Raw genomic sequence first — 24316 nt, 5'->3', positions numbered from 1 at the left:
TGCAGATTGGTCCATTTCAGAATAATATATATGATATGTTTTATAATGATTGATCATGAAAGTGTTCTCAAAGCTGGTAAAGGTGCAGATAGTTTGAATGACTTTGTATACTGCAGGGTAGCTTGTGGATTTACTCCAGGTGGAACTAAAGTCTGATTTAACACTTGATTATATTTCACATCATTCATCCACATCTGTAAAGTAACTAAAGGGATTAAATACATGTAGTGGAGTAAAAGTACAAAGTAGAAACAAATGGCACTTAAGTACAGACTGTTAAAGGTGATTTAAACCTGAAAGCAGGATTAGCTGAAAAGTTTCCAAGGAAGCTTATTTAAAAGTTAACAGCATTTAATTAAACAGATGATACGGTGATACAAATGGAATGTGCAAGAGTGGTGCGGCTTTCCCGTGTGTGTGGGGTGCCGCTGCCTCCTCCCAGCTGTTGTTTATCGCGTGGCCTGGGTAGAGAGAGAGCGTTTTTTCCTGTCCATCATATGTTATAGTCTATAGTCCTCTCCTATTGGCCGGTCTCGACGGGGGGCGGGTCTTCCTCCCGGGTTCGTTCATCTGTGATTAATATCGCACCTAATAAGAGGATTTAGACGTTGTGTGTTTATTGTATAACTCCACAAGCCTTTACTCCTCACATTTCCAACAAGACCCATTTTCAAACAGTCTGTTCAGGGAGGAGGAAATGTAGAATAACTTAGATATTGTACTTGAGGTAAAAGTACCAGAGTGTAGGAATACTGTGTTACAGTAAAAGTCCTGCATTCAAAATGTGACTCAAGTAAAGTTAGAAAAGTATTATCATCAAAATATACTTAAAGTCTGATTTAAGACTTGATTATATTTCACATCATAAATCCAGATCTGTAAAGTAACTAAAGGTATTCATTAAATGTAGAGGAGTAAAAGTACACCATTTACTAATTAATTGTAGTACAAAGTAGCAAAAAATTGCACTTAAGTACGGACCCATTTTCAAACAGTCTGTTCAGGGAGGAGGAAATGTTTCACCAGCTGCTCTTAAACAGGGACCATAAAACAGCGCTGTGAAATATAGCTATAAATCTCCAGATGTGTAAAGAGATGTCCTTTATGTATTGAGAACATATTCCTACTTATGCTCAATACACTATTTGAAAAGCCTCTTGGATCAGCTGTAAAATGCATCGTCACAAAGTTAAATAACAAGCCTCAACAGTTCTTCCTCCACTTCCTCTTGGCAAACTGCCACTGAGAGGTGGGACCACACTGTAAGAGAAGAGTTTCCATTTCCCGGAAATGAAAGCTGAAGTTTGTCTGAGCGACGGCAGAGCAGCAGCCGAGACAAGTCTCTGTTTCTCTGAAGAAACACTCAACTGAATCCAGCAGCTTTTTATCAACAACACAGCAGGACTCTGCAAACACTGGTGAGTACACTACAGACACATCACTAACTAAATATTTAGTCAGAGTTGGATTAAAATCAGAATCTGACTGTATTACATCTATTTTGCCATATAAAGAATATTATACAATATGAATGTGTCAGTTAAGATAAAAACCTCAACATTTAAATTAGCAACAGCCAAAAAACAACTGCAATGTAAACTCTGGTTAAGTTAGGTTAGAGAGCATACAGTCAAAGCTAGCATTAGCTTATCCTTATTTTCATATTTCCTGTATTTGAAAACATCTTTATAATTGACTCTATTAAACAAAGTAGAATCTAAATATTAGATTTGTTCTGGACTGTCCAAAGCAAGGGATCTGGTGTTATGTTACAAGTGTTGCTTATAAAAAGGCATGACAATTACATATTTCTTACATCATTTGTACACACTGTGGTTAGTAGCCTTGAGCTTTGAACCTGTTTCTGTAGTAACTGCTGTCTGCCTTTTGAAGCTGATAACGTTTACTGATCTTTAACAACTAGTATTAACTTCAGTGATGCTCAGCAGGAGGTTTCACTCCTCTGTTCAACAACGGCAAAATCCCCCAGCAGTATTAGAGCTTACACATTGTGTTTCTTAGAGTTTAAACTGAATGCTGCTATGATTTTCCAGATTTCATTTGAACTTGAATTTTAATTCTCACAGACAAAAAACCTAAATGTGTTTGGTTGTTTTAGTCTATGTATGTCATTTCTCGCATAAAACGTTGGGGTAGTTTACATTTCTGGGTTCATAGTAGGAATCTATGAACTGGGAAATAGAGAATATGTAATTACAGTTGTGTTTTTTTCAAACTTTTGTCCCCAGAGAGACATGTCTGCTGCCAGCTGTCTGCTGACTGAAGATCAGTTTCTGTGCTCCATCTGTCTGGATGTGTTCACTGATCCAGTCGCCATACCATGTGGACACAACTTCTGTAAAGCCTGCATCTCTGAACACTGGGATAGAAATGTCCCGAGTCAGTGTCCCAACTGTAATAAGGTCTTCTACAAAAGACCTGAGCTGCTGGTCAACACTTTCATCTCTGAGATGGCTGCTCAGTTCAGACAGTCAGCTCAACAGAAAGCCAGCAGCAGCAGCTCAGAGCAACAAGTTGTCAAACCAGGAGAAGTTCCCTGTGACGTCTGCACTGGAACCAGACTGAAGGCCCTGAAGTCCTGCCTGGTGTGTCTGTTCTCCTACTGTGAGACTCACCTGGAGCCTCACATTACAGCTTCACGTCTGAAGAAACATCAGCTGATCGACCCTGAGGAGAACCTGGAAAGCAGGATGTGTGTGAAGCACGATAAACTGCTGGAGCTGTTCTGTAAGACCGACCAGGTGTGTGTCTGCATGCTCTGCACTCTTTTAGACCACAAGGCACATGATGTAGTTCCTCTGAAAGAAGAATATGAAGGAAAGAAGGCTGAGCTGGGGAAGACAGAGGCTGAAATCCAGCAGATGATCCAGAAGAGACGACTGAAGATTCAGGAGATGAACCGCTCAGTGGAGCTCAGTAAGGAAGGAGCAGACAGAGAGATAGCAGATGGTGTTCAGGTCTTCACCGCTCTGAAGGAGTCTGTTGAGAGAAGCCAGGCCGAGCTCATGGACACCATCAAAGAGAAGCAGAGAGAGACAGAGGAACAGGCTGAAGGCTTCATCAAAGAGCTGGAACAGGAAGTCTCTGAGCTGAAGAAGAGAAGCTCTGAGGTGGAGCAGCTCTCACGCTCTGAAGACCAGCTCCACCTCCTCCAAAGCTTCACGTCCCTGAACGCTGCTCCACCCACCAAGAACTGGACAGAAGTCAGGGTCCGTCCACCTTCATATGAGGGGACTGTGAGGAGAGCTGTGACTCAGCTGGAGGAGACGCTCAGGAAACAGATGAAGAAGCTGCTTGAGGTGGAGCTGAAGAGGGTCCAGCAGTCTGAGGTGGAGGTGACTCTTGATCCTGATACAGCACATCCTGAACTCATCCTGTCTGATGATGGAAAACAAGTGAAAGATGGTGATGTGAGGAAGAATCTCCCAGACAATCCAGAGAGATTTGATACTTGTGTTTATGTCTTAGCAAACCAGAGTTTCTCTTCAGAAAGATTTTATTACGAGGTTCAGGTTAAAGGGAAGACTGGGTGGACTCTAGGAGTGGTCAGAGAGTCGATCAACAGGAAGGGAATCATCACAGTGACTCCTCAGAAAGGTTACTGGACGATAGTGTTGAGGAATGGAAATGAGTACATAGCTTTTGCTGGTCCTGCAGTCCGCCTCTCTCTGAAGTCTCAGCCTGAGAAGGTGGGGGTGTTTGTGGATTATGAGGAGGGTCTGGTCTCCTTTTATGATGTTGATGCTGCAGCTCTGATCTACTCCTTCACTGGCTGCTGCTTCAAAGAGAAACTCTACCCATACTTTAGTCCCCATCTTAATGAAGGTGGTAAAAACTCTGCCCCTCTGATCATCTCTCCTGTCAATCACACTGAGTAGAACAACCATTTGATTTTCTTCAGAAAGATTCACTCTCACTAAATGTAATAAATGTATTCAACTGGGGAAGTACATTGTACTCATTGTTAATGTTTCAGAATCTGATCACATATGGTTCACCTTGATGAGACGCATTCAAACACATAACATACTGATGAGTATGTTCTAATGTACTCTAGTTTATTCTACGGATTGCACTCCCTGCCGTCATGACTTGAAGTGATCAGAAAACTATTTACTCAGAAATAAACTTTTACCACTTCTTTATATGTCAGGGGGACAAGAAAAGTATTTATTGTCTCAGAATTGTGTTCAAAAAGTGTTTCATACTTGCAGACATTACTAGTGGAAGCAATGCACTCCTTTTTCATTAGTAAAATACTGTATATACTTTTTTTTTATAATTGAGGGGAAAATGATGGGTCTCTCTGGTGTGTTTTAAAGGGGGAGGTTCAGGATTGATAATTGAATGATAGTATATTGGTACATGTGTGTTGACAGTTACTTGGAGAATCAACAATATCTGATCATTAAACATTAGGCTGCAGTGGTTTCAAACCAGGGAAATGAAAATGTTACCTCTCAGCTGTCTGTTGTGTTATGTTAATTGTATTTCGTCCACCTCTCTGCACACTGCTTGTAAAGTTTGAACAAAGCCTCAATGGATTAAAAAAAAAGGAACAAAGAATGTTATTTTTTGTGTTTTTTTAAATGTACTTACTGAAGTACAGTTTTCACTCGTTCTCAATTTAGGGAAAGTAGCTTAACAAATGTACTTGACTATTTCCATTTACTTCACTATTCACATTTGTCTGACAGCTTTGGTTCTTCTGAAGCTTTATAAACTATTTAAAACCCTCTTGGATCAGCTGATCATAGATATTAAGATTGCTTTATACTGTATGTTTGTTAGAAATAAGACCATCAACTGGTTAGCTTAGCTTAGCATAAAGACTGGAAACAGAGGAAGACAAAGCCAGCCTGTCCAAAGGTAACAACATCCACCTATCAGCAGCTCTGAATCCAGTTTGTTTAATCCATACCAAATCAGAGGAGTAAAAACATCAATAAGACGTTTAACAGGGGATTATGGGTCGGGCTATTTCTTGACTGGGACCTAAACAGGTTGCCAAATTGTTTTTACATTTCAGTTTTTGTACAGAGATGTATTAAGTACACTTAAATGTGTATTTTGTCACTCACTATTTTCCCCTTTTCCTAGTATATATGCTAAACTAAGCTAATCTAAGTGTCTGATGGCTGCAGCCTGTGTCAGTGAGAGCGGTCTGACTGGTTGGACTGCTTCTAATGATTATTATCTCATTCTTCACCTTGAACACACTCCAGCACTGCCTGTACAGGTGAGACTAACTGACTGCAAACGTCCCGTCTGACAGGGAGATAAATAAAGGGTTTTTTAAATATCAAAATTGCATGAAATATGCTTGTAAAGTCTATTTTATTAATGCTCTGTTTAGAAGATGGAGCTTATCATTTGAAATGTCATTATTTTTAAAGAGGTGGATGGTGAATAATATACTCTATATGTATTATTTCATTATTCATTCACTTGTTTTGTATTGGCATTTCTGGTTTCAGGTGTACATTTGAAACTTCTCATTAAAATAAATGGTGATTTTTCATTTAAATTCTGAGGAAAACACATTTAGTTTTAGTGGTGATGCTTAAATACATGTGTCATTAAAGCAGTTCTGTAAAGGTGTGCTACTACCAGGTGTTTCCCTGTGAACTGTGAGGAAGTGTCGCCCCCTAGTGGACAAACATCTACACTTACATGCAGTCAAGTTTTGTGCTGAAGATAGATTCTTTATTTTACTTATCTCGAATATGTTTTTATGTATTAATTAGCCTTTCAAATAAAGTGTACTGTAGTTGCGTGCAGAAAAAACCCTTTACTATACAAAACATTGTTTATTCATTAAAAAGCAGAGCGTCTTTAAGCAACGACCTGCAGTGAACGCTTAATCTCAAAGCAGTTGATCAATATTCACATTAAACATTCAAACACCGTGTTCGTTTCTTTGGATTATGCAGCCATATATCCGCTAACAGTGTCAACGAGAAAGATGTGGAAAATCATCTTCACATTATTGAGGTTTTAATAAAGAAAATACCTTTTATTTCCTCGATTAGAGGTAATGTCCTCCTTGAGCTCTAGTCAACAAGACTAAGAGGTAGATTAAATTATGCTAACACCACAAACACTCAGTATGAAGTCAGACGATATGTTTTTTGACTCGAAAACGATTATTTTGTCAGCTTCAGTTACTTAACACGTAATTAAATACAAGATCAACAAATGATTGATGATGCTTTTTAATGGATTTGTTTTTTAAAACTAAATAAGCTCCAGTGGTTTGAAACACAGACACTAAAAAGCAGTATGATTTTGAGTTTATACGTAAGAGATTCTGCAGCTTTTACACATCTCCTTTCACCTCTTCTTCACACCTTTCTTCAATCTTAGGCAGTAGAATTTAAATTAAGGAACATTGTCTAAAGTACAAAAGTGTTAACAAGTGCACAAACTACAAAATACACTTCATCGAACATGTTTGAAGATTTATTATCAACACACTTTCTCAGACTGTGCTATAAAGATCTGGTTTGATGTTTAAAAATGGCCCCATGTCCTCAGGGTTTCTTCACCACCTGTTGGAACAGAAGAAACACGTTAAAGGCGACAAACACACTTTCCTTTGCCCTGAAAACAGATGAATGAAGGGAACCCAGCGTGTGTTTTCTTACCTTTCAACATTTGTACAGCGTGTTCAGTCTGCTGATGTCGTTCCTGCTCATCTGATTGGCCGTACCAAACTCTACGTTGGCGTTGGGGATCGGCACCATGGTGGGCTTATTGTTCCCACTGAAGGCATACCTGGAAACATTAAGAGCACAGAGGCTTCATTATTATTAGCTTGTATATATATATTAAACATTTAGAAACCATTGAGACTCAAATGCTCCTAAACGAGTCGGTTCAATCACCAAAACAAATCTGATCTATCTCATTATTATGACGACATATTTATTGTGCAATTTAGAAAAACGCCGATAAGGCACATTTCATATTTTGCATTTCTTTGAGAGCTTGTGACCTATTTTAATCCTGGTTTCACTCTTATCAATGTTATGCGTTTAAATATTATCTATCATTATTATTTGCCAACTGTTTATTAATTCTGTTGCTATAATAACTTAATTTAGCTGCTTTATTAAGAAAAATAATAAAAGAAGAGATGGGTTGGACTATTCAAAGTGTTTTCAGCTTTTTTGTCAGAATTATCTTTTTTTCTCAGAATTAGAACAATTTCAATTTTTCTCTGAATTCTTACTTTTTTACAGAATTATCTTTTTTTTACTCATAAATTTGACTTTTTTTCATAATGTTCATTTTTCCTCCTAATTAGATTATTTTCTCATATTTTAACTGTTTTCTCAGAATTCTAACTTTTTTGCAGATTTTGACTTTTTTCTCAACATTTTCTCAGAATTTGACTTTTTGTCAAGACTAGATTTTTTTACTCATAATTAGATATTTCTAAGATTTTGATTTTTTCTCAGAATTCAAATTGACCCGGAAATATATAAATTCTTAATGTGACTCACCTGTCCAGGCTACTGGACTACTTTTCAAATATAAACCTTTTTGAAACATATTTTGCTGTTTTTGGGTCCGTAGAAATATATTTGCACTTGTATGGGCTCTCCTTACTGCAATTCAAGCCTCAGTTCTGTCTACAATTCATTGTTTTGGGTGAAATTTTCCTTTGACTTATATCCACTATGTTAGTTTATAAATGAAGATGAATGCTTGGTAACCTGTGGTACTGCATGACGGAGTTGTAGTCGTATGGTGTGTTCAGGTTCAGCGTGTTTATCTTGTCGAAGGCGTACGCCCAACCTGAGAGGACGAGAATCACAACGAGGGTCAGAAAACGCAGAAAATGAAGTTCACCCCATTCCTCAGATCACTGTGAAGTTAGTTGTGTATTAGATGAGGGTAAAACATGAGAGGGTTGATCAATACAGGATTTAAAGTGACATTATTTGGCTGTGATTTCAATGTATTCCCATGGAGTTGCATCCATTATGAATGCAACTAACAGTAAGTCAATTCAAGCATGATTTACTTGTCATTAGTGTTAAAATTAAACCAACACAGGGACATCAATGATGGGAAAATCAAAAAGATAATATGTTTAAGGATATTGTGTGATTATATTTGGGGTTTCTTTAGGATAAAGATGTGGACAGTTATAGATTTGTTTATTGTAGTACAGGACTAGAGTAAAGGTCTGATATAATGAACACATTATCCCTTATTACACGGTTTAGTGGAATAATCGATTCTGATTGGTCAATTTGGACATGTCAGAGGTTGTTAATACTCAATAACAGACCGCTGCTCAACAAAATAATGACTGTTGCTATGGAGGATCAAGGGGGAAAAGAAAATAGACCAAAAGACGGAGCGTTGGACCTCAGATAAATAACCAGAGGAAGACAGATATGGGAGTCTTGGGAGTAACCCAGACTCTGCAGCTACAAAAAACACACCTATAAAGGTCACCTATCATGCTAAATCAACTTTTTCATGTCTTCTATAAATATGTGTCCCCGGTGATATCGGAAATGTGGGCGGGCTTTACACCCACGGCCCAATCAGAAACGTTGCCATGAGAAACAATGCGTTACAGTTTTGGACGTAATATGGTCTTTGTTTACATTATCAAGCATGGCTAACACTCAGAGCTAACCTGTACTGGAGAGAGTATGTGTAAAAAAGCAGGAAATTAAAAAAAAGGATGCCTCAAAATAGTATAAAAGACCTTTAAGAATCACAATCTGTTTTCTTGCAAAGTAGGTTTACAAATACGAGGTTTACCCGGCGTCTGACTGGATGTTCAGGAAGTCTCTCTGACCCGTGCGTCTGACGAAGCGAATGCAGGAAACATCGTGGAAGGAAGTCAGGCCGCGCTCGATGATGGAGCGCTCAAGAAACAAAGCAGCTGTGGTTCAATGGAGGTCAAGGGTCACAATCAGGTTTTTAGACTTTTCCTCAGAGGTGGGAGAAGTACTCAGATCTGTAATATAGTGAAAGTAGCGACAGTAAAAGTAGTCATTGTGCAGATTGGTCCATCTCAGAATAATATATATGATATGTTTTATAATGATTGATAGTTTGAATGACTTTGTATACTGCAGGGTAGCTTGTGAATTTACTCCAGGTGGAACTAAAGTCTGATTCAACACTTTATCATTCATCCAGATCTGTAAAGTAACTAAAGGTATTCGTTAAATGTAGTGGTACAAAGTAGCAACAAATGGCACTTAAGTACAGACTGTTAAAGGTGATTTAAACCTGAGAGCAGGATTAGCTGAAAAGAGTCCAAGGAAGCTTATTTAAAAGTTAACAGAATGTAATTAAACAAATGATACGGTGATACAAATGGAATGTGAAAGAGAGGTGCGGCTCTCCGGTTCGCGTGGGGTGCTGCTGCCTGCTGTTGTTTATCGCGTGGCCGGGGTAGAGAGAGAGCGTTTTTTCCTGTCCATCATATGTTATAGTGTATAGTCCTTTCCTATTGGCCGGTCTCGACGGGGGCGGGTCTTCCTCCCGGGTACCTTCCTCTTTGATTAATATCGCATAAAATAAGAGGATTTAGATGTTGTGTGTTTAGTGTATAACTCCACAGGCCTTTACTCCTCATATTTCCTACAAGACCCATTTTCAAACAGTCTGTTCAGAGAGGAGGACATGTTGCTGCTCTTAAACAGGGACCATAACACAGCGTTGTGAAATATAGCTATAAATCTCCAGATGTGTAAAGAGATGTCCTTTATGTATTGAGAACATATTCCTACTTATGCTCAATACACTATTTGAAAAGCCTCTTGGATCAGCTGTAAAATGCATCGTCACAAAGTTAAACAACAAGCCTCAACAGTTCTTCCTCCACTTCCTCTTGGCAAACTGCCACTGAGAGGTGGGACCACACTGTAAGAGAAGAGTTTCAATTTCCCGGAAATGAAAGCTGAAGTTTGTCTGAGCGACAGCAGAGCAGCAGCCGAGACAAGTCTCTGTTTCTCTGAAGAAACACTCAACTGAATCCAGCAGCTTTTTCTCAACAACACAGCAGGACTCTGCAAACACTGGTGAGTACACTACAGACACATCACTAACTAAATATTTAGTCAAAGTTGGATTAAAATCAGAATCTGACTGTATTACATCCATTTGACCATATAAAGAATATTATACAATATAAATGTGTCAGTTAAGATAAAAACCTCAACATTTAAATTAGCAACAGCCAAAAATACAATGTATATCTGGTTAAGTTAGGTTAGAGAGCATTCAGTCAAAGCTAGCATTAGCTTGTACTTATTTTGATATTTCCTGTATTTGAAAACATCTTTATAAATGACTCTATTAAACAAAGTAGAATCTAAATATTAGATTTGTTCTGGACTGTCCAAAGCAAGGGATCTGGTGTTATGTTACAAGTGTTGCTTATACAAAGGCATGACAATTACATATTTATTTTATCATGTGTACACACTGTGGTTAGTAGCCTTGAGCTTTAAACCTGTTTCTGTAGTAACTGCTGTCTGCCTTTTGAAGCTAATAACGTTTACTATTTTTTAACAACTAGTATTAACTTCAGTGATGCTCAGCAGGAGGTTTCACTCCTCTGTTCAACAATGGCAAAATCCCCCCAAAGTATTAGAGCTTACACATTGTGTTTCTTAGAGTTTAAACTGAATGCTGCTAGGATTTTGCAGATTTCATTTGAACTTGAATTTGAATTCTCACAGACAAAAAACCTAAATGTGTTTGGTTATCATTGGTCTATGTATGTCATTTCTCGCATAAAACGTTGGGGTAGTTTACATTTCCGGGTTCATAGTAGGACTCTATGAACTGGGAAATAGAGAATATGTAATTACAGTTGTGTTTTTTTCAAACTTTTGTCCTCAGAGAGACATGTCTGCTGCCAGCTGTCTGCTGACTGAAGATCAGTTTCTGTGCTCCATCTGTCTGGATGTGTTCACTGATCCAGTCGCCATACCATGTGGACACAACTTCTGTAAAGCCTGCATCTCTGAACACTGGGATAGAAATGTCCCGAGTCAGTGTCCCAACTGTAAAGAGGTTTTCAACATAAAGCCTGAGCTGCGCGTCAACACTTTCATCTCTGAGATGGCTGCTCAGTTCAGACAGTCAGCTCAACAGAAAGCCAGCAGCAGCAGCAGCTCAGAGCAACACGTTGTCAAATCAGGAGAAGTTCCCTGTGACGCCTGCACTGGAACCAGACTGAAGGCCCTGAAGTCCTGCCTGGTGTGTCTGGCCTCCTACTGTGAGACTCACCTGGAGCCTCACCTGAAAAATTCAGGCTTCAAAAAGCATCAGCTGATCGACCCTGAGGAGAACCTGGAAAGCAGGATGTGTGTGAAGCACGATAAACTGCTGGAGCTGTTCTGTCAGACCGACCAGGTGTGTGTCTGCATGCTCTGCACTGTTTTAGACCACAAGACACATGATGTAGTTCCTCTGAAAGAAGGATATGAAGGAAAGAAGGCTGAGCTGGGGAAGACAGAGGCTGAAATCCAGCAGATGATCCAGAAGAGACGACTGAAGATTCAGGAGATGAACGGCTCAGTGGAGCTCAGTAAGGAAGGAGCAGACAGAGAGATAGCATATGGTGTTCAGGTCTTCACCGCTCTGAAAGAGTCTGTTGAGAGAAGCCTGGCCAAGCTCATCGACACCATCAAAGAGAAGCAGAGAGAGACAGAGGAACAGGCTGAAGGCTTCATCAAAGAGCTGGAACAGGAAGTCTCTGAGCTGAAAAAGAGAAGCTCTGAGGTGGAGCAGCTCTCACGCTCTGAAGACCAGCTCCACCTCCTCCAAAGCTTCACGTCCCTGAACGCTGCTCCACCCACCAAGAACTGGACAGAAGTCAGGGTCCATCCACCTTCATATGAGGGGACTGTGAGGAAAGCTGTGACTCAGCTGGAGGAGACGCTCAGGAAACAGATGAAGAAGCTGCTTGAGCTGAAGAGGGTCCAGCAGTCTGAGGTGGAGGTGACTCTTGATCCTGATACAGCACATCCTGCACTCATCCTGTCTGATGATGGAAAACAAGTTAAACTTGGTGATGTGAAGAAGAATCTCCCAGACAATCCAGAGAGATTTGATTCTTGTGCTAATGTCTTAGCAAAGCAGAGTTTCTCTTCAGGAAGATTTTATTATGAGGTTGAGGTTAAAGGGAAGACTAGGTGGGATTTAGGAGTGGCCAGAGAGTCGATCAACAGGAAGGGAATCATCATACCGACTCCTCAGGATGGTTACTGGACGATATGGTTGAGGAATGACAATGAGTACCATGCTCTTGCTGGTCCTGCAGTCCGTCTCTCTCTGAAGTCTCAGCCTGAGAAGGTGGGGGTGTTTGTGGATTATGAGGAGGGTCTGGTCTCCTTTTATGATGTTGATGCTGCAGCTCTGATCTACTCCTTCACTGGCTGCTGCTTCAAAGAGAAACTCTACCCATACTTTGGTCCCAGTCTGAATAATGGTGGTAAAAACTCTGCCCCTCTGATCATCTCTCCTGTCAATCACACTGAGTAGAACAACCATTTGATTTTCCTCAGAAAGATTCACTCTCACTAAATGTAATAAATGTATTCAACTGGGGAAGTACATTGTACACATTGTTAATGTTTCAGAATCTGATCACATATGGTTCACCTTGATGAGACGCATACAAACACATAACATACTGATGAGTATGTTCTAATGTACTTTAGTTTATTCTACGGATTGCACTCCCTGCCGTCATGACTTGAAGTGATCAGAAAACTATTTACTCAGGAATAAACTTTTACCACTTCTTTATATGTCAGGGGGACAAGAAAAGTATTTATTGTCTCAGAATTGTGTTCAAAAAGTGTTTCATAATTGCAGACATTACTAGTGGAAGTAATTCAGTCCTTTTTCATTAATAAAATACTGTATATACTTTATTTTTATAATTTTCAATTGAGGGGAAAATGATGGGTCTCTCTGGTGTGTTTTAAAGGGGGAGGTTCAGGATTGATAATTGAATGATAGTATATTGGTACATGTGTGTTGACAGTTACTTGGAGAATCAACAATATCTGATCATTAAACATTAGGCTGCAGTGGTTTAACAAACGAGGGAAATTAAAATGTTACCTCTCAGCTGTCTGTTGTGTTATGTTAATTGTATTTTGTCCACCTCTCTGCTCACTGCTTGTAAAGTTTGAACAAAGCCTCAATGGATTAAAAAAGGAAGAAAGAATGTTATTTTTTGTGTTTTTTTAAATGTACTTACTGAAGTACAGTTTTCACTAGTTCTCAACTCAGGGAAAGTAGCTTAACAAATGTCCTTGAATATTTCCATTTACTTCACTATTCACATTTGTCTGACAGCTTTGGTTCTTCTGAAGCTTTATCAACTATTTAAAACCCTCTTGGATCAGCTGATCATAGATGTTAAGATTGCTGTATGTGTTTGTTAGAAATAAGGCCATCAACTGGTTAGCTTAGCTTAGCATAAAGACTGGAAACAGAGGAAGACAAAGCCAGCCTGTCCAAAGGTAACAACATCCACCTATCAGCAGCTCTGAATCCAGTTTGTTTAATCCATACCAAATCAGAGGAGTAAAAACATCAATAAGACGTTTAACAGGGGATTATGGGTCGGGCTATTTCTTGACTGGGACCAGAACAAGTTGCCAAATAGTTTTTACATTTCAGTTTTCGTACAGAGATATATTAAGTAGACTTAAATGTGTATTTTATCACTAACTATTTCCCCCTTTTCCTAGTATATATGCTAAACTAAGCTAATCTAAGTGTCTGATGGCTGCAGCCTGTGTCAGTGAGAGCGGTCTGACTGGTTGGACTGCTTCTAATGATTATTATCTCATTCTTCACCTTGAACACACTCCAGCACTGCCTGTACAGGTGAGACTAACTGACTGCAAACGTCCTGTCTGACTGGGAGATAAATAAAGGGTTTTTTAAATATCAAAATTGCATGAAATATGCGTGTAAAGTCTATTTTATTAATGCTCTGTTTAGAAGATGGAGCTTATCATTTGAAATGTCATTATTTTTAAAGAGGTGGATGCTGAATAATATACTCTATATGTATTATTTCATTATTCATTCACTTGTTTTGTATTGGCATTTCTGGTTTCAGGTGTACATTTGAAACTTCTCATTAAAATAAATGGTGATTTTTCATTTAAATTCTGAGGAAAACACATTTAGTTTTAGTGGTGATGCTTAAATACATGTGTCATTAAAGCAGTTCTGTAAAGGTGTGCTACTACCAGGTGTTTCCCTGTGAACTGTGAGGAAGTGTCGCCCCCTAGTGGACAAACATCTACACTTACATGCAGTCAAGTTTTGTGCTGAAGATAGATTCTTTATTTTACTTATCTTGAATATGTTTTTATGTATTAATTAGCCTTTCAAATAAAGTGTACTGTAGTTGCGTGCAGAAAATACCCTTTACTATACAAAACATTGTTTATTCATTAAAAAGCAGAGCGTCTTTAAGCAACGACCTGCAGTGAACGCTTAATCTCAAAGCAGTTGATCAATATTCACATTAAACATTCAAACACCGTGTTCGTTTCTTTGGATTATGCAGCCATATATCCGCTAACAGTGTCAACGAGAAAGATGTGGAAAATCATCTTCACATTATTGAGGTTTTAATAAAGAAAATACCTTTTATTTCCTCGATTAGAGGTAATGTCCTCCTTGAGCTCTAGTCAACAAGGCTAAGAGATAGATTAAATTATGCTAACACCACAAACACTCAGTATGAAGTCAGACGATATGTTTTTTGACTCGAAAACGATTATTTTGTCAGCTTCAGTTACTTAACACTTAATTAAATACAAGATGAACAAATGATTGATGATGCTTTTTAATGGATTTGTTTTTTAAAACTAAATAAGCTCCAGTGGTTTGAAACACAGACACTAAAAAGCAGTATGATTTTGAGTTTATACGTAAGAGATTCTGCTGCTTTTACACATCTCCTTTCACCTCTTCTTCACACCTTTCTTCAAACTGAGGTAGTAGAATTTAAATTAAGGAACATTGTCTAAAGTACAAAAGTGTTAACAAGTGCACAAACTACAAACTACACTTCATCGAACATGTTTGAAGATTTATTATCAACGCACTTTCTCAGACTGTGCTATAAAGATCTGGTTTGATGTTTAAAAATGGCCCCATGTCCTCAGGGTTTCTTCACCACCTGTTGGAACAGAAGAAACACGTTAAAGGCGACAAACACACTTTCCTTTGCCCTGAAAACAGATGAATGAAGGGAACCCAGCGTGTGTTTTCTTACCTTTCAACATTTGTACAGCGTGTTCAGTCTGCTGATGTCGTTCCTGCTCATCTGATTGGCCGTGCCAAACTCTACGTTGGCGTTGGGGATCGGCACCATGGTGGGCTTATTGTTCCCACTGAAGGCATACCTGGAAACATTAAGAGCACAGAGGCTTCATTATTATTAGCTTGTATATATATATTAAACATTTAGAAACCATTGAGACTCAAATGTTCCTAAACGAGTCGGTTCAATCACCAAAACAAATCTGATCTATCTCATTATTATGACGACATATTTATTGTGCATTTTAGAAAAACGCCGATAAGGCACATTTCATATTTTGCATTTCTTTGAGAGCTTGTGACCTATTTTAATCCTGGTTTCACTCTTATCAATGTTATGCGTTTAAATATTATCTATCATTATTATTTGCCAACTGTTTATTAATTCTGTTGCTATAATAACTTAATTTAGCTGCTTTATTAAGAAAAATAATAAAAGAAGAGATGGGTTGGACTATTCAAAGTGTTTTCAGCTTTTTTGTCAGAATTATCTTTTTTTCTCAGAATTAGAACAATTTCAATTTTTCTCGGAATTCTTACTTTTTTACAGAATTATCTTTTTTTTACTCATAATTTTCATTTTTCCTCCTAATTAGATTATTTTCTCATATTTTAACTTTTTTCTCAGAATTCTAACTTTTTTGCAGATTTTGACTTTTTTCTCAGAATTTAACTTTTTGTCAAGACTAGATTTTTTTACTCATAATTAGATATTTCTAAGATTTTTATTTTTTCTCAGAATTCAAATTGACCCGGAAATATATAAATTCTTAATGTTACTCACCTGTCCAGGCTACTGGACTACTTTTCAAATATAAACCTTTTTGAAACATATTTTGCTGTTTTTGGGTCCGTAGAAATATATTTGCACTTGTATGGGCTCTCCTTACTGCAATTCAAGCCTCAGTTCTGTCTACAATTCATTGTTTTGGGTGAAATGTTCCTTTGACTTATATCCACTATGTTAGTTTATAAATGAAGATGAATGCTTGGTAACCTGTGGTACTGCATGACGGAGTTGTAGTCGTATGGTGTGTTCAGGTTCAGCGTGTTTATCTTGTCGAAGGCGTACGCCCAACCTGAGAGGACGAGAATCACAACGAGGGTCAGAAAACGCAGAGAATGAAGTTCACCCCATTCCTCAGATCACTGTGAAGTTAGTTGTGTATTAGATGAGGGTAAAACATGAGAGGGTTGATCAATACAGGATTTAAAGTGACATTATTTGGCTGTGATTTCAATGTATTCCCATGGAGTTGCATCCATTATGAATGCAACTAACAGTAAGTCAATTCAAGCATGATTTAATTGTCATTAGTGTTCAAATTAAACCAACACACGGACATCAATGATGGGAAAATCAAAAAAATAATATGTTTAAGGATATTGTGTGATTATATTTGGGGTTTCTTTAGGATAAAGATGTGGACAGTTATAGATGTTTATATTATAGTACAGGACTAGAGTAAAGGTCTGATATAATGAACACATTATCCCTTATTACACGGTTTAGTTGATTACTCGATTCTGATTGGTCAATTTGGACATGTCAAATGTTGTTAATACTCAATAACAGACCGCTGCTCAACAAAATAATGACTGTTACTATGGAGGATCAAGGGGGAAAAGAAAATAGACCAAAAGACGGAGCGTTGGACCTCAGATAAATAACCAGAGGAAGACAGATATGGGAGTCTTGGGAGTAACCCAGACGCTGCAGCTACAAAAAACACACCTAGGCTATAAAGGTCACCTATCATGCTAAATCAACTTTTTCATGTCTTCTATAAATATGTGTCCCCGGTGATATCGGAAATGTGGGCGGGCTTTACACCCACGGCCCAATCAGAAACGTTGCTATGAGAAACAATGCGTGACAGTTTTGGACGTAATATGGTCTTTGTTTACATTATCAAGCATGGCTAACACTCAGAGCTAACCTGTACTGGAGAGAGTATTTGTAAAAAAGCAGGAAATTAAAAAAAAGGATGCCTCAAAAAAGTATAAAAGACCTTTAAGAATCACAATCTGTTTTTTTGCAAAGTAGGTCTACAAATACGAGGTTTACCCGGCGTCTGACTGGATGTTCAGGAAGTCTCTCTGGCTCGTGCGTCTGACGAAGCGAATGCAGGAAACATCGTGGAAGGAGGTCAGGCCGCGCTCGATGATGGATCGCTCAAGAAACAAAGCAGCTGTGGTTCTATGGAGGTCAAGGGTCACAATCAGGTTCTTAGACTTTTCCTCAGAGGTGGGAGAAGTACTCAGATCTGTACTTGTGTAAAAGTAGAAGTACCAGAGTGTAGGAATACTCAATACAAATCCTGCATTCAAAATGTTGCTCAAGTAAAAGTAGAAAAGTATCAGCATCAAAATATAGTTAAAGTAGCGACAGTACAGGTAGTCATTGTGCAGATTGGTCCATTTCAGAATAATATATATGATATGTTTTAAAAGATTGATCATTAAAGTGTTCTCAAAGCTGGTAAAGGTGCAGATAGTTTGAATGACTTTGTATACTGCAGGGTAGCTTGTGAATTTACTCCAGGTGGAACTAAAGTCTGATTCAACACTTTATCATTCATCCAGATCTGTAAAGTAACTAAAGGTATTCATTAAATGTAGTGGTACAAAGTAGCAACAACTGGCACTTAAGTACAGACTGTTAAAAGTGATTTAAACCTGAGAGCAGGATTAGCTGAAAAGAGTCCAAGGAAGCTTATTTAAAAGTTAACAGAATGTAATTAAACAAATGATACGGTGATACAAATGGAATGTGAAAGAGAGGTGCGGCTCTCCGGTTCGCGTGGGGAGCTGCTGCCTGCTGTTGTTTATCGCGTGGCCGGGGTAGAGAGAGAGCGTTTTTTCCTGTCCATCATATATTATAGTGTATAGTCCTCTCCTATTGGCCGGTCTCGACGGGGGGCGGGTCTTCCTCCCGGGTACCTTCCTCTTTGATTAATATCGCATAAAATAAGAGGATTTAGATGTTGTGTGTTTAGTGTATAACTCCACAGGCCTTTACTCCTCATATTTCTTACAAGACCCATTTTCAAACAGTCTGTTCAGAGAGGAGGACATGTTGCTGCTCTTAAACAGGGACCATAACACAGCGTTGTGAAATATAGCTATAGATCTCCAGATGTGTAAAAAGATGTCCTTTATGTATTGAGAACATATTCCAACATATATATTTGAAAAGCCTCTTGGATCAGCTGTAAAATGCATCGTCACAAAGTTAAACAACAAGCCTCAATAGTTCTTCCTCCACTCCCTCTTGGCAAAATGCCACTGAGAGGTGGGACCACACTGTAAGGGAAGAGTTTCAATTTCCCGGAAATGAAAGCTGAAGCTTGTCTGAGCGACAGCAGAGCAGCAGCCGAGACAAGTCTCTGTTTCTCTGAAGAAACACTCAACTGAATCCAGCAGCTTTTTATCAACAACACAGCAGGACTCTGCAAACACTGGTGAGTACACTACAGACACATCACTAACTAAATATTTAGTCAAAGTTGGATTAAAATCAGAATCTGACTGTATTACATCCATTTTATCATATAAAAAATATTATACAATATAAATGTGTCAGTTAAGATAAAAACCTCAACATTTAAATAAGCAACAGCCAACAATACAATGTAAACTCTATGTAAGTTAGGTTAGAGAGCATACAGTCAAAGCTAGCATTAGCTTATCCTTATTTTCATATTTCCTGTATTTGAAAACATCTTTATAAATGACTCTTTTAAACAAAGTAGAATCTAAATAGTAGATTTGTTCTGGACTGTCCAAAGCAAGGGATCTGGTGTTGTGTTACAAGTGTTGCTTATAAAAAGGCATGACAATTACATATTTCATCTTATATAATTTGTACACACTGTGGTAAGTAGCCTTGAGCTTTGAACCTGTTTCTGTAGTAACTGCTGTCTGCCTTTCGAAGCTGATAACGTTTACTGATCTTTAACAACTAGTATTAACTTCAGTGATGCTCAGCAGGAGGTTTCACTCCTCTGTTCAACAACGGCAAAATCCCCCAGCAGTATTAGAGCTTACACATTGTGTTTCTTAGAGTTTAAACTGAATGCTGCTATGATTTTGCAGATTTCATTTGAACTTGAATTCTAATTCTCACAGACAAAAAACCTAAATGTCTTTGGTTGTCATTGGTCTATGTATGTCATTTCTCGCATAAAACGTTGGGGTAGTTTACATTTCTGGGTTCATAGTAGGACTCTATGAACTGGCAAATAGAGAATATGTAATTACAGTTGTGTTTTTTCAAACTTTTGTCCCAAAGAGACATGTCTGCTGCCAGCTGTCTGCTGACTGAAGATCAGTTTCTGTGCTCCATCTGTCTGGATGTGTTCACTGATCCAGTCGCCATACCATGTGGACACAACTTCTGTAAAGCCTGCATCTCTGAACACTGGGATATAAATGTCCCGAGTCAGTGTCCCAACTGTAATAAGGTCTTCTTCCCAAGACCTGAGCTGCTGGTCAACACTTTCATCTCTGAGATGGCTGCTCAGTTCAGACAGTCAGCTCAACAGAAAGCCAGCAGCAGCAGCTCAGAGCAACATGTTGTCAAACCAGGAGAAGTTCCCTGTGACGCCTGCACTGGAACCAGACTGAAGGCCCTGAAGTCCTGCCTGGTGTGTCTGGCCTCCTACTGTGAGACTCACCTGGAGCCTCACCTGACAATGTCAGGTCTGAAAAGACATCAGCTGATCGACCCTGAGGAGAACCTGGAAAGCAGGATGTGTGTGAAGCACGATAAACTGCTGGAGCTGTTCTGTAAGACCGACCAGGTGTGTGTCTGCATGCTCTGCTCTGTTTCAGACCACAAGACACATGATGTTGTTCCTCTGAAAGAAGGATATGAAGGAAAGAAGGCTGAGCTGGGGAAGACAGAGGCTGAAATTCAGAAGATGATCCAGAAGAGACGACTGAAGATTCAGGAGATGAATGGCTCAGTGGAGCTCAGTAAGGAAGGAGCAGACAGAGAGATAGCAGATGGTGTTCAGGTCTTCACCGCTCTGAAGGAGTCTGTTGAGAGAAGCCAGGCCGAGCTCATGGACACCATCAAAGAGAAGCAGAGAGAGACAGAGGAACAGGCTGAAGGCTTCATCAAAGAGCTGGAACAGGAAGTCTCTGAGCTGAAGAAGAGAAGCTCTGAGGTGGAGCAGCTCTCACGCTCTGAAGACCAGCTCCACCTCCTCCAAAGCTTCACGTCCCTGAACGCTGCTCCACCCACCAAGAACTGGACAGAAGTCAGGGTCCGTCCACCTTCATATGAGGGGACTGTGAGGAGAGCTGTGACTCAGCTGGAGGAGACGCTCAGGAAACAGATGAAGAAGCTGCTTGAGGTGGAGCTGAAGAGGGTCCAGCAGTCTGAGGTGGAGGTGACTCTTGATCCTGATACAGCACATCCCAAACTCATCCTGTCTGATGATGGAAAACAAGTTAAACTTGGTGATGTGAAGAAGAATCTCCCAGACAAACCAGAGAGATTTGATCCTTGTGTTTATGTCTTAGCAAAGCAGAGTTTCTCTTCAGGAAGATTTTATTACGAGGTTCAAGTTAAAGGAAAGACTCAGTGGTATTTAGGAGTGGCCAGAGAGTCGATCAACAGGAAGGGACAGATCACACTGTCTCCTCAGAAAGGTTACTGGACGATATGGTTGAGGAATGAAAATGAGTACTCAGCATGTGCTGATCCTCCAGTCCTTCTCTCTCTGAAGTCTCAGCCTGAGAAGGTGGGGGTGTTTGTGGATTATGAGGAGGGTCTGGTCTCCTTTTATGATGTTGATGCTGCAGCTCTGATCTACTCCTTCACTGGCTGCTGCTTCAAAGAGAAACTCTACCCATACTTTAGTCCCAGTCTGAATTATGGTGGTAAAAACTCTGCCCCTCTGATCATCTCTCCTGTCAATCACACTGAGTAGAACAACCATTTGATTTGCTTCAGAAAGATTCACTCTCACTAAATGTAATAAATGTATTCAACTGGGGAAGTACATTGTACACATTGTTAATGTTTCAGAATCTGATCACATATGGTTCACCTTGATGAGACGCATACAAACACATAACATACTGATGAGTATGTTCTAATGTACTCTAGTTTATTCTACGGATTGCACTACCTGCCGTCATGACTTGAAGTGATTAGAAAAATATTTACTCAGAAATAAACTTTTACCACTTCTTTATATGTCAGGGGGACAAGAAAAGTATTTATTGTCTCAGAATTGTGTTCAAAAAGTGTTTCATACTAGCAGACATGACTAGTGAAAGTAATGCTCTCCTTTTTCATTAGTAAAATACTGTATATACTTTTTTTTTATAATTGAGGGGAAAATGATGGGTCTCTCTGGTGTGTTTTGAAGGGGGAGGTTCAGGATTGATTATTGAATTATAGTATATTGGTACAAAATGTATTGACAGTTAATTGGAAAATCAACAATATCTGATCATTAAACATTAGGCTGCAGTGGTTTAACAAACCAGGGATATTATAATGTTACCTCTCAGCTGTCTGTCGTGTTATGTTAATTGTATTTCGTCCACCTCTCTGCACACTGCTTGTAACGTTTGAACAAAGCCTCAATGGATTAAAAAAGGAACAAAGAATGTGATTTTTTGTGTGGTTTTTTTAATGTACTTACTGAAGTACAGTTTTCACTCGTTCTCAACTTAGGGAAAGTAGGAAAAACATTTACTTAACTATTTCCATTTCTACTTGACTACATTTGTCTGACAGCTTTGGTTCTTCTCAAGCTTTATAAACTATTTAAAACCCTCTTGGATCAGCTGATCATAGATATTAAGATTGCTTTATACTGTATGTTTGTTAGAAATAAGACCATCAACTGGTTAGCTTAGCTTAGCATAAAGACTGGAAACAGGGGAATACAAAGCCAGCCTGTCCAAAGGTAACAACATCCACCTATCAGCAGCTCTGAATCCAGTTTGTTTAATCCATACCAAATCAGAGGAGTAAAAACATCAATAAGACGTTTAACAGGGGATTATGGGTCGGGCTATTTCTTGACTGGGACCTAAACAAGTTTCCAAATTGTTTTTACATTTCAGTTTTTGTACAGAGATATATTAAGTATACTTAAATGTGTATTTTGTCACTCACTATTTCCCCCTTTTCCTAGTATATATGCTAAACTAAGCTAATCTAAGTGTCTGATGGCTGCAGCCTATGTCAGTGAGAGCGGTCTGACTGGTTGGACTGCTTCTAATGATTATTATCTCATTCTTCACCTTGAACACACTCCAGCACTGCCTGTACAGGTGAGACTAACTGACTGCAAACGTCCCGTCTGACTGGGAGATAAATAAAGGCTTTTTTAAATATCAAAATTGCATGAAATATCAAAGTAAAGTCTATTTTATTAATGCTCTGTTTAGAAGATGGAGCTTATCATTTGAAATGTCATTATTTCTAAAGAGGTGGATGGTGAATAATATTACAATTAAAAATGTTTAACTCACATCATGGCTTTGTTTTTTATTACAGTACACGTTTTCTGAAATGTTATCTTTAAATATACTAACGCATACAGAAACAGCACAGAAATGTGTTCACTGGTTAAAACCAGGATCAAATTCTTGTTTCATTGTCGACTTATTAGAGTCAAAGGTTTTTACAGAGGGGAGTTTTGATATGGGTTTGTACCACTACATAAATCCAGAAAACTGTCAGCAGCCTTTGAGAGAAATCTATTCTCCACATGTTTTTTAGGGAAACAGATGTTATAATCCTTAACGCAATCATCAATAATATAAACTTTTTCACAGAATTTGACTTTTTTTCATAATTTTCACTTTTCTTCCTAATTGGATTATTTTCTCATATTTTAACTTTTTTCTCAGAATTCAAACTTTTTGTCTTATTTGCACTTCCTTCTCAAAATTTCACTTTTTCTCAGAATTAGACTTTTTTTAAGGATTAGATTTTTGTTTCTCAGAATTAGAACAATTTCAATTTTCTTTTGCAGAATTTGACTTTCTTCGTTATTTTCACTTTTCATCCTAATTTAATTATTTCTCAGAATTCAAACTTTTAACCAGATTTGACTTTTTTCTCAAAATGTCACTTTTTTTCAGGTTTAGATTTTATTTTCATAATGTTAGTTTCTATCAGAATTCAAATTTACCTGAAAATATATAAATTCTTAATGTTACTCACCTGTCCAGACTACCTGTAGTCCTAGAAAAGGTATTTTTTTCCAAATAAAAACAGACATTTTTTAAACATATTTTGCTGTTTTTGTGTCCGTAGAAATACATTTGCACTTTTACTGCAATTTGAGCCTAAGTTCTGACTACAATTAATTGTTTTGGGTGAACTGTTCCTTTGACTTGTATCTAATATATGCGTATATAAATGAAGATGAATGCTTGGTAACCTGTGGTACTGCATGACGGAGTTGTAGTCATATGGTGTGTTCAGGTTCAGCGTGTTTATCTTGTTGAAGGCATACGCCCAACCTGAGAGGACGAGAATCACAACGAGGGTCAGAAAAAAAACTTCACACCATTCCTCAGATCACTGTGAAGTTAGTTGTGAGTAGCTATAAGACACCCACTTCTGTTCGATTTTGATACGGAATGATTTATGATCCTATAAACCGGAAGTCCCGCCCCTATAAACCGGAAGTCCCGCCTCCCAAACAGGAAGTCCCGCCCTCGGATACCGGAAGTCCCGCCCCAAAACACCGGAAGTCACGCCACATGTCACTCTGGCCCATTCCCAAACCGCCCCCTACACCCTACCCCTACACCCTACCCCTCCGTTTGCGCGTTCACGCGGAGGGTCCACCATATTGAGGGCTGTTCCAAACCAACGAGTGTGGAGCGGTGTGGAGGGGGAGTGGGCTATCAAGCCCTCAAACAGCGAGTCTGCAGCGGGGCTGACTTGAGACCGGTCTCTACC

The 24316-nt window shown here is 38.8% G+C and overlaps 3 protein-coding genes across 3 annotated transcripts; 2 read left to right on the top strand and 1 right to left on the bottom strand.

Moving 5' to 3' along the window:
• The first annotated feature begins 971 nt into the window (after positions 1 to 971).
• Positions 972 to 5672, top strand: LOC307038447 (E3 ubiquitin-protein ligase TRIM21-like). Its single transcript, XM_079679844.1, has 2 exons — positions 972 to 1418; positions 2250 to 5672. The coding sequence occupies exon 2, from the start codon at positions 2256 to 2258 to the stop codon at positions 3897 to 3899; it is 1644 nt and encodes a 547-aa protein (XP_079535970.1). The 5' UTR covers positions 972 to 1418; positions 2250 to 2255; the 3' UTR covers positions 3900 to 5672.
• Positions 5673 to 6470: 798 nt separating this feature from the next.
• LOC307041152 (high choriolytic enzyme 1-like) lies at positions 6471 to 9683 on the bottom strand (the record flags this gene model as incomplete). The annotated part of the gene is made up of 6 exons (XM_079684474.1): positions 6471 to 6572; positions 6669 to 6798; positions 7743 to 7824; positions 8346 to 8350; positions 8809 to 8932; positions 9644 to 9683. 5 exons carry the CDS (start codon positions 9681 to 9683, stop codon positions 6672 to 6674), a joined length of 378 nt encoding a protein of 125 aa, XP_079540600.1. The 3' UTR covers positions 6471 to 6572; positions 6669 to 6671.
• LOC307041151 (uncharacterized protein) lies at positions 8823 to 22002 on the top strand. Its single transcript, XM_079684473.1, has 3 exons — positions 8823 to 10079; positions 10906 to 12548; positions 19664 to 22002. Exons 2-3 carry the CDS (start codon positions 10912 to 10914, stop codon positions 21309 to 21311), a joined length of 3285 nt encoding a protein of 1094 aa, XP_079540599.1. The 5' UTR covers positions 8823 to 10079; positions 10906 to 10911; the 3' UTR covers positions 21312 to 22002.
• Positions 22003 to 24316: the final 2314 nt, after the last annotated feature.

This window comes from Notothenia rossii (assembly GCF_949606895.1).
Source record: "Notothenia rossii genome assembly, chromosome: 5".
Classification (NCBI taxonomy): Eukaryota; Metazoa; Chordata; class Actinopteri; order Perciformes; family Nototheniidae; genus Notothenia; species Notothenia rossii.
Note: the sequence above shows the minus strand (reverse complement) of the source record. Positions and strands in the feature narration are given on the sequence as shown.